The sequence below is a fragment of the Bos indicus x Bos taurus genome, chromosome 10 (assembly GCF_003369695.1).
Source record: "Bos indicus x Bos taurus breed Angus x Brahman F1 hybrid chromosome 10, Bos_hybrid_MaternalHap_v2.0, whole genome shotgun sequence".
NCBI lineage: Eukaryota > Metazoa > Chordata > Mammalia > Artiodactyla > Bovidae > Bos > Bos indicus x Bos taurus.
The window spans coordinates 70,482,771-70,492,543 of NC_040085.1; the positions used below are offsets into that span (position 1 = coordinate 70,482,771).

Consider the following 9,773-nt stretch of genomic DNA (forward strand, 5'->3'; position numbering starts at 1 on the left):
TTATACTGTACTTTTCTAACCTTGTTCTTTTTAAAAAATTATTTGGCTGAAAAGTTATCTGTTCCTTTCATTCTATAATACCAGAATAATAAAGTATCTGATATAGCTAATTATAGTATTCCTGAGCACCTTAAGAAGTACACAAAGAATTAACTAAAATTCTTATTTCCCAATCCTGGTTTCTTTCAATACAGAATGACTAGAAAAGTACTATCTCATGGCAAGCAGATGGTAACAAATTAGGTTTCCTCATAATATAAAAATAGGTAATTATTTATAAAAATTAACTGACACAGTATTTAGTTCTTTTAGAGCGTTAATCTATTTCTCAAAATAACAATTTATTCAGAGAAATAGCTACCTTATCAATGTAGTTCATTTTGTTAAATTTCCGTTTAAGAAGTTTAAAAAATTGTTTTTCTTTTTTCAAGTGATCAGCAATGCTATACATTCGCCTGTAATGCAGGAGACCTGGGTTCCATCCCTGGGTTGGGAAGATCCCCTGGAGAAGGGAAAGGCTAGCCACTCTAGTATTCTGGCCTAGAGAAATTTATGGACTGTATAGTCCATGGGGTCACAAAGAGCCGGCACAACTAAGCGACTTTTACTTCTTTTAAATTATTTCATTGACTTCTACAAGAGTCTTGTCTTCGAGGTTAGCACTCTACAAAACCGAAGAAGGTACAATTTGTCTGCTATTACACAGATTCACTTTTCTAGAAAAGTCTCTCTTCCAGGTTTGGGAGCCTTAGCCTTCCATACAAGGCAAAGTAGTGTCGTATTCCAATTATTGTGTATCTACAATTCAAATAGAACTTTTAAAGATTGAGTTTTTCAAGATTCAAAGAAACAGATGGTGAAATTTTAATAACAGGTGATTGGAGAAATGTTTTGGGACCGGGTACATCCAAAGAATTATAAAATGGCAGTATTCATAGAGATCTTAAATATAATAAGAAGTTGAACTCCAGTTTGCTGATAGGTTCTCAAATTATAGGCTGCTACTGACTCCACTCCTCTCTTCAGGGCAACATTACCTTTTCAATCCACAACCTTTATGAAGGTTGTGCCTAGGTAGGGAATGAGAGGGTTTCAGAATATCCATAAATTTCTTTACTAGTAATTCTGGAAAAAATGTATTCTTGCTCAGGTAATCTCCTTAGGGTAGGCCTTACTACCCACAAGCACACAGTTTTAGACCTCATCTTATTCATCTTTGTATCTCTAGGTACAAGTATTTTCAGATGTGAATTTGTTTCAATTTTTGGTCTCTGCAGTATTATTTAATACAGAAATGTAAGAGGCAAGCAAAGAATCTTCCACTTATACAGGGAAAAAGTGAAGTTATTATTTCCAGTTTTTAATGTCTCAGGTCACTTTTAATAAACACTGAACAAGTGAATTACTACTGTGTTCCAGGTACTCTTCTGGATTTAGGGAGTTCATTAGAGAAAATTTGACATATAGGTTTTGTTTTATCCAGACTGTGTAAAATCTCAGTCTTTGGATTTTAAAAATATTTTGAAACACCCTAGTATTTATAATCTGCCAAACAGATCTCACCTGTTGAAAATCAGTAGTAATTTCTACGTAAATAGTAGGATTAGTGAATTGTATTTCAGTTGAATGCTGATAGCCAAGCTTTAAAAATCATCTGTAAAAAAGAAAATTTAGAAAAATTACTGATAATCCTACCCTCTAGAGATAACCAATTTTGATGCAATTCTCATATATATGATTATCCTACACAGAGGATAAGATGATACAAAACTGTTGTATCTAATTTTTCCACTTAATTATACCAAGAACATTTTCCTGTGTCATTAAAAATCCTATAAACAATTTTTAATTCATGCTACCTGCTACCTGCTAAGTCACTTCAGTTGTGTCTGACTCTGTGTGACCCCATAGACAGCCAGCCCACCAGGCTCTCCTGCCCCTGGGATTCTCCAGGCAAGAATACTGGAGTGGGTTGCCATTTCCTTCTCCAATGTATGAAAGTGAAAAAGCGAAAGTGAAGTCGCTCAGCCTTATCCAACTCTTAGCGACCCCATGGACTGCAGCCTACCAGGCTCCTCCATCCATGGGATTTTCCAGACAAGAGTACTGGAGTGGGGTGCCATTGCCTTCTCCGTTTAATTCATGACTATAGGTCAAATAATTATTTCTTATTGTCAGATATTTAAGCCATTTCCCCTTTATCACTGTTATCATAAATAATATACCTACATGCTCCATTATTTCCTTAAGATAAATCCCACAGAGTAATGCTAAATGAAGGGTATGGTCATATTTAAGGTAAAGAAAAAATATTGTCACATAGTCCTCCAGAAAGACTGTACTAATTTACATTCCCACCGGTAGGTAGGGCTTTACCTGTTTTGCCACACCATTACTTAGGTTGATGAATATCATTTCAAGTTTGCTAAGTTTGATCATTTTTAATGTGCCACAAGTTTAAGGAATTATGAGCCACAATCATAAAATAGAAAAAAAAATTTTAATACAAATGAGGAAAAATATTTAAAAATCCAAGAAAGGTCAGTATATGATAATGCTCCAGAATTGCAAAAATTTATTTCATATGAAATAAAAATGCAAACACTGTCTTTTTGGGACAAGCTCAGGATGCCATTTAAAATATGAAACTTATGAAACATCAATTTACTGAGTAAAAAGTTAGAGCAGAAAAAAAACATACAGCTAATGAAAATACAGACAAAATTGCTACTGTGGTTTCAGAAAGTTGTATTAACGATGAATGTGGTAGTTAGATGGCAAGATGTAATAACTGTGCAGAGAGATAGTACATAGTTACTATACAAAAGAACCTCTCCCTTCTGAAGCTCTAATTTTGGTTTTTGTGTATGAGAATTGGCATGTCTGCTTTTTCACAATCTTGCTTTGTTTGAGGTGTGTGAGGACTGAATACAACAGATCTGAAGAGTCAGTGTTTCTCATAGTTCTCTTCTGCTTTCAGTTGTAGTTGGGCCCTATCTCTAAATCACATATCATTAGTTCCATAAAGACTGTGTATTGCTCTCCAACTGCACGAAAGGCAAGAATTTCTAAGAATAAAATCAAGAAATCCGTACTTACCATTTAAGGCAACTTCGATATAAATTTTTGGTTTGATCCTTATATTCCTAATTTTTAAAAAAGTTTGCCTAGTTCAAATTTTTTCCTTAACTTCTTTAATGGAAAAAGAGATGGGAATTGTGAAATGACATTAACAAATTAATAGCAAATGTACTTTTAAAAATTGGAAATTACATACACAACTAGATAAAAGAAACTTAAATATCCATTGGTTAACTTTATAGGATTCTGTCAACGTTATTTTTTAAATTATAGATAACTTTTGTTTCTCTCAAAAGCTTTTCTCCAGCACTGTCTCAAAGAACTTGAATATGAACCATACATTAACTTCCTTCAAAAGATGTTTCTCTCCACGGCCCCATAGCCTCAGGGAAAAGATCATGGCATATCCCGTCCACCTGAAAAGACTATTTCTTGTTTGTATCCCTCCTCATGTACTGACACCAACCTTCAACTTGTAGTTGCCCCCAGCACACACTGCTCTCATCTTTGCCCATGCTACAACCCATGCAAAGAATGACAAAGGTCAGAGGCTGGCATGTCACCTCTTACAGGAAGCCCTCGGGAACATTAGTTTCCCGACTGGATGTGCTCCCTCCTTTGTGTCCCCCATAGCACTTCTCTTGAGCTATTTTTACCTCTATTGAGCTGTCAACCTCATAAAGACACACTATTGCACTCGTCGTCTTACTCTCACATCCTGGGACTTGTTAAAGCTGAATGAATGTCTCCAGCTTCCCCACATAAGGTGAAGTGTTACTGTTGTTTTGTTACTGTCTTCCTTCCGGAGCCCATTTATAGGAGCCTGCTTCTATCACCTATCCCATATTCCTCTTAAACACGACAGAATGAATTGCGCTCCTTTCTATCTACCTACTCTGAAAGTTCTCACTCAGCTGAGTTTACGACCGCCTGGGTTAAAAGAATCCTGAGAGGCGTTGAGACCGGGTTATTTTATGATACTTCAACGTGTGTGGTTTGACTACAGGCTTCCCGGAGAACTCAAAGCAGCGGATAAAGCACTTGAAACGGAAAATAACAAAAGCAGTGGCGAGAGAACACGGAGATGAAACTAGGAAGCTTAAAGGGGTAAGTAAAACAAGCAGGGAAAACGGAAAGTGAGGTCAAGAAAGGGGACGAGTTGCAACCACGCCCATGCCTCCCTCCCACTCTGTAGGCCGCCGCGCGCAGGGAAAAATGGTCAGCCTCTTCCGTAGCTCTCCCGGTCTCCTGCTGCCCCCGCCGCCAGATAAGATATCCAGAGCTCACACCAAGACGCTGCGAAGCACGGAAAATTAAATTACAGGAGGCCGACTGCCCGTCCTAGAAACTTCATCTTCCTCAGTCCTCCACCCAGCTCCTCCTCCCTGGGCCATAGCCGCCCTCACGCCCAGGCCCCGCCAAGCCAACGCCCACAAGCGGGCAGAAGAAAAAAGCCAGCTCTGGCCCTAGTTCTTTGCTGCCACCAGCTCAGAACGAATTGCCCCGCCCCAGCGAGCTAGGTTGGCCGAGACACTAGTAATTGACCGACATTTCAGGATTTAAGAACTGAGCGAACCGACTAGGTGGCTCCCTCTTCCAGGTTCTGCTTCCGCGACTCCTCCCAGCGCCACGCCCCAATCCTTTCCTCCCGCCCTGCTTGGGAATTCGCGCTACTCATTGGCCTCTTGCCCTGCCAATCCAATGGACGTCGACGAATCCTGCCTCAGGGAAGGTGAAAATTGAGAAAAAGCGCGTACACCTGGCCTGAGGCGCGAGCCTAACGCCCCCAAGCTGCAGGCCGCTCCGGGGCCGCGGAGACTGCGGACCGCCTCGGGGACGTGGGAGGGGTCTCATTTGCATAACGGCCGCCCCTCGCGTCCTAGCGCGCCCCGGAGTCCCGCCCCTTATCCATCTAGAAGTCTGTTGGGCCTCAGGCCGGTCACTCCGATCCCGGCAAGCCTGTGGCGGGCGGTCCCGAGAGCGGATTGGCTCCGAGAGTTTCCAAAAGGCGGCGGGGAGGCGACTATAAGAGTGGGGAGCCGAGCGAGGGGAGTGAGAGACGCTTGTTGCGTTCGCGGAGTCTGGTGCTAGGTGACCGTTAGTTGAGGCCGCAGATTTTCTGCCCCAGGTGTTCTCGTCTAACGCTGCTTGCCTGTCTTTCAGTCAGGATGTCTGCCCGCGGCCCGGCTATTGGCATCGACCTGGGCACCACCTACTCGTGCGTGGGGGTCTTCCAACATGGCAAAGTGGAGATCATCGCCAACGACCAGGGCAACCGTACCACCCCCAGCTACGTGGCCTTCACCGACACCGAGCGCCTCATCGGCGATGCAGCCAAGAACCAGGTGGCCATGAACCCCACCAACACCATCTTCGACGCCAAGAGGCTGATTGGTCGGAAGTTCGAGGACGCCACAGTGCAGTCAGACATGAAACACTGGCCGTTCCGGGTGGTGAGCGAGGGAGGGAAGCCCAAAGTGCAGGTGGAGTACAAAGGAGAGATCAAGACCTTCTTCCCCGAGGAGATCTCCTCCATGGTCCTCACTAAAATGAAGGAGATCGCCGAAGCCTACCTGGGGGGCAAGGTGCAGAGCGCGGTCATCACCGTCCCGGCCTATTTCAATGACTCGCAGCGCCAGGCCACCAAGGACGCGGGCACCATTACGGGCCTCAACGTACTGCGCATCATCAACGAGCCCACGGCGGCGGCCATTGCCTACGGTCTGGACAAGAAGGGCTGCGCGGGAGGCGAGAAGAACGTGCTCATTTTCGACCTGGGCGGCGGCACCTTCGACGTGTCCATCCTGACCATCGAGGACGGCATCTTCGAGGTGAAGTCCACGGCTGGTGACACTCATCTGGGCGGGGAGGACTTCGATAACCGCATGGTGAGCCACCTGGCGGAGGAGTTCAAACGCAAGCACAAGAAGGACATTGCACCCAACAAGCGCGCGGTGCGGCGACTCCGCACCGCCTGCGAGCGCGCCAAGCGCACCCTGAGCTCGTCCACGCAGGCCAGCATCGAGATCGACTCGCTCTACGAGGGCGTGGATTTCTACACTTCCATCACCCGCGCTCGCTTCGAGGAGCTCAACGCCGACCTTTTCCGCGGTACCCTGGAGCCGGTGGAGAAGGCTCTGCGCGATGCCAAGCTGGACAAGGGCCAGATCCAGGAGATCGTGCTGGTGGGCGGCTCCACTCGCATCCCCAAGATCCAGAAGCTGCTGCAGGATTTCTTCAATGGCAAGGAGCTCAACAAGAGCATCAACCCCGACGAGGCGGTGGCCTACGGAGCCGCGGTGCAGGCGGCCATTCTCATTGGGGACAAGTCAGAGAATGTACAGGACCTGCTGCTACTCGACGTGACCCCGTTGTCCCTGGGCATCGAGACGGCTGGCGGCGTCATGACTCCGCTCATCAAAAGGAACACCACGATCCCCACCAAGCAGACGCAGACCTTCACCACATACTCAGACAACCAGAGCAGCGTGCTGGTGCAGGTGTACGAGGGCGAACGGGCCATGACCAAGGACAATAACCTGTTGGGCAAGTTCGACCTGACCGGGATCCCCCCAGCGCCCCGCGGGGTCCCCCAGATCGAGGTCACCTTCGACATCGACGCCAATGGCATCCTCAACGTCACCGCCGCCGACAAGAGCACCGGTAAAGAAAACAAAATCACCATTACCAACGACAAGGGTCGTCTGAGCAAGGATGACATTGACCGGATGGTGCAGGAGGCAGAGCGGTACAAGTCGGAAGATGAGGCCAATCGCGACCGAGTAGCCGCCAAAAACGCTGTGGAGTCCTATACCTATAACATCAAGCAGACGGTGGAAGACGAGAAACTGAGGGGCAAAATTAGCGATCAGGACAAAAACAAGATTCTCGACAAGTGTCAGGAGGTGATCAACTGGCTCGACCGGAACCAGATGGCGGAAAAAGATGAGTATGAACACAAGCAGAAAGAGCTCGAAAGAGTGTGCAACCCCATCATCAGCAAACTATACCAAGGCGGCCCTGGCGGCGGCGGCGGTTCAGGAGCATCCGGGGGACCGACCATCGAGGAAGTGGACTAAACCTGCACTCAAGACAGCGTAAAAACCTCTTTTCCTTTCTATTTTCTTTTTCCTTTTGTTTCTGTTTCTTCTTTGAAATGTCCTTGTGCCAAATACGAGATCTATTATTGGAAGTGTTTAACCGGTGTATGCATATGAAAGGAAAGGTGCAACAACTTAGTTGAATGATAAAAGATTAGTTCTAAAGTTTGATTTTTTAGAAACATTATTTGAGGTATCTCTTTAATGCATTTTGCTTGTTTGCTGACTTGAACGTTTTTTGGTTAGCTTAGTTTGTGCATGGAGATTTGAGAGGGGAAACCTGAAGTTTTCACACAGTTTCTGTAGAAGTTTGGTAACAATAAACTACATAGAAGCTTGAATTGCTTATTTGTATGTACTACTTGAAGAGAAAGGTGAACATTGCAGTAATGTTAAGGAAAGCATACTTTTTGCAAACACATAAATACAGATTTAAAAGTAAAAAGCTGAAATTGATCTAAAAATTACTGTCTTGGAGTTTTTAATTTTGGTTGTTTTTTTTTTTTTTTTTTTTTTTACTGTTTTACCCATGTATGTCTTTAAGGTATAAGTATAGGGTGAAATTTGTCTAACTCAATCTTATCTAATTCTCAGATGAGTTTCCTGCTTTCAATTACCAGCAACTTAAGGGGAGAAGATCTGGGTAAACGTTACCCTCCTTTTAATACAGAAACCAGAGTTGGCATAAATGTTCAAGTGAAAATCCACCTGAATATTCCAGCAAAATACAAGCTGTATTCCAGGGTTAAGTACAAAAAGATCCTTTCTGTAAACAAAAGGAGTTGTCTTCTGAAAATAACCTAACATAATATGAAACAAGTTTGCTTTCTGCTGCATACAGGTGTCTGAAACAAGATCCAACAAAGGTTAAAGCCACTTAATATTGAGTCCAAATTCAGTCAAACTTTTGTTAACTTTTTCTAGTAAAACAGTTCAAATTCTGGGCATATGGCACATTCAAAAATAATATGTTTTCAGCACTTAAATTACTTGGATGGTAAAGGAAGATAATAGTTTTTTGTTGTTCTGATTTGACGATCATAGTGCTTTTTCAATACCTGCCTTAAATCACTAGAATGTATTTCTTTTTTTAAAAGATAAACTGCAATATAGTCCTGTATTTTGTCAATATGCAACTTGTTCATTTCCCAATATTTCCAATTTGAGATTATTACAGATAGAAATATAACCCTTTGAAATGCACTGTCCTGGGCTTAAGTTTTAAAAATCCACATCCTTGGAAGAAGGGGGTTCATGTTTATATTTTAGTGGACTGACTCATCTGCTTTGTACTGATGTATTCTCTTTAAGGAGAATTTGGAAGAAATTCAGTAAAGCTGATTGGAAAATGCATAGTTAATCTCATGTTTTCACCATACAGACAATTTAATATCTCTTTCCAAGTGATGTAGATTTACTTCATGTTGTTCATGACAGTGACATATAGAAGCTAATTTTAAACTTAGTAGTGGACTCTTCCATATCAAGCAGAGAGAGGAATTTTTGAAATATAAAAACTAGAGAACAAAATAGCCTAAAAATATTGAGCTTTGGTCACAGTCCTCTCACGTAAGAGCTGACTCTTTGTACATAGAATTTTTTTCTTTTAACAAGTCGCATTTGGGTGGGTGGGAGGAGATAAAAAGGCAGTTGTAAAATTGCTTCAAAATAAACATTTTTGAAAAAGAGTTGTTCCTTACACTCTGAAAGGTGAACATAACTTGAGTTTTTCAGTGCTGTTGCCAGAGTGGAAAGTTTTCAGCAAAGAAGCATTAAGGATATTTCATTGACTGCAGATAGCATTGCGTAAATATTTGACAAGTTACCTTGGTAATTAGTAGCCTTAGAGTGACATTTCACCTGAGTTTTTACCAAGATAACATTCATTCTGTTAACCTTTTGTTCTTTATTGAGTGTTTATCCCTTGCTCTAACTTCAAAGTATACAAAGTATAATAGGGTCTTTCTTTAAGTGCAGTTTGGTATTAGTTTGACTCATTTTAGACCTCATTTTAGAAGATTAGTTTCTAAAGGATCAGAAAAATGCCAAATGGTAATCTCTCTGATCCTTTGCCTGACCTCTGGTAACTTGCTGTAACACTAACATCAATCTATGTAGATACTTCATTTTCTGTTATTTTGAAAAGTAATTTGTACAACTCTTGAGTTCTTTTGTCTTCTCAAATTTACCTAGATCTAAATATTGCTTAAGATAAAAAGCCACTAAAGTAGCCATTCATGTTTCCAGGGTCAGTTGAAGCTGGTAACTCAATAACTCATGGGAACCCTTTAGCAGATGTTAGATCAGCCATAGTCAAATGACAATGGAAAAAGTACTTGAGTTCAGGATGAGGCTAAATTACAGTTTAAGGAATAATTAACATCACTTGCCCTTGAAAGTAATACTATGCTAGGGACTAGTGGTCATGACTACAGCTAATGAAATATGTATAGAATGCTTAGGGATTGAAAAAGTACATTTCTCAGAATGGGGACTTAATTTCTTCTTTCTTGAATGTCTGATTAACATTTGTCCCTGTTTTGAGGCAATAAATCTAGACACCTGTCAAAATTGTTTTGAGTATTTCGGTTG

General features: G+C 42.4%; 1 protein-coding gene across 1 annotated transcript; it reads left to right on the forward strand.

The window, feature by feature from the left end:
• The first annotated feature begins 4,999 nt into the window (after positions 1-4,999).
• Positions 5,000-7,645, forward strand: HSPA2 (heat shock protein family A (Hsp70) member 2). Its single transcript, XM_027554321.1, has one exon. It carries the CDS (start codon positions 5,250-5,252, stop codon positions 7,158-7,160), a length of 1,911 nt encoding a protein of 636 aa, XP_027410122.1. The 5' UTR covers positions 5,000-5,249; the 3' UTR covers positions 7,161-7,645.
• The last annotated feature ends 2,128 nt before the right edge of the window (positions 7,646-9,773 follow it).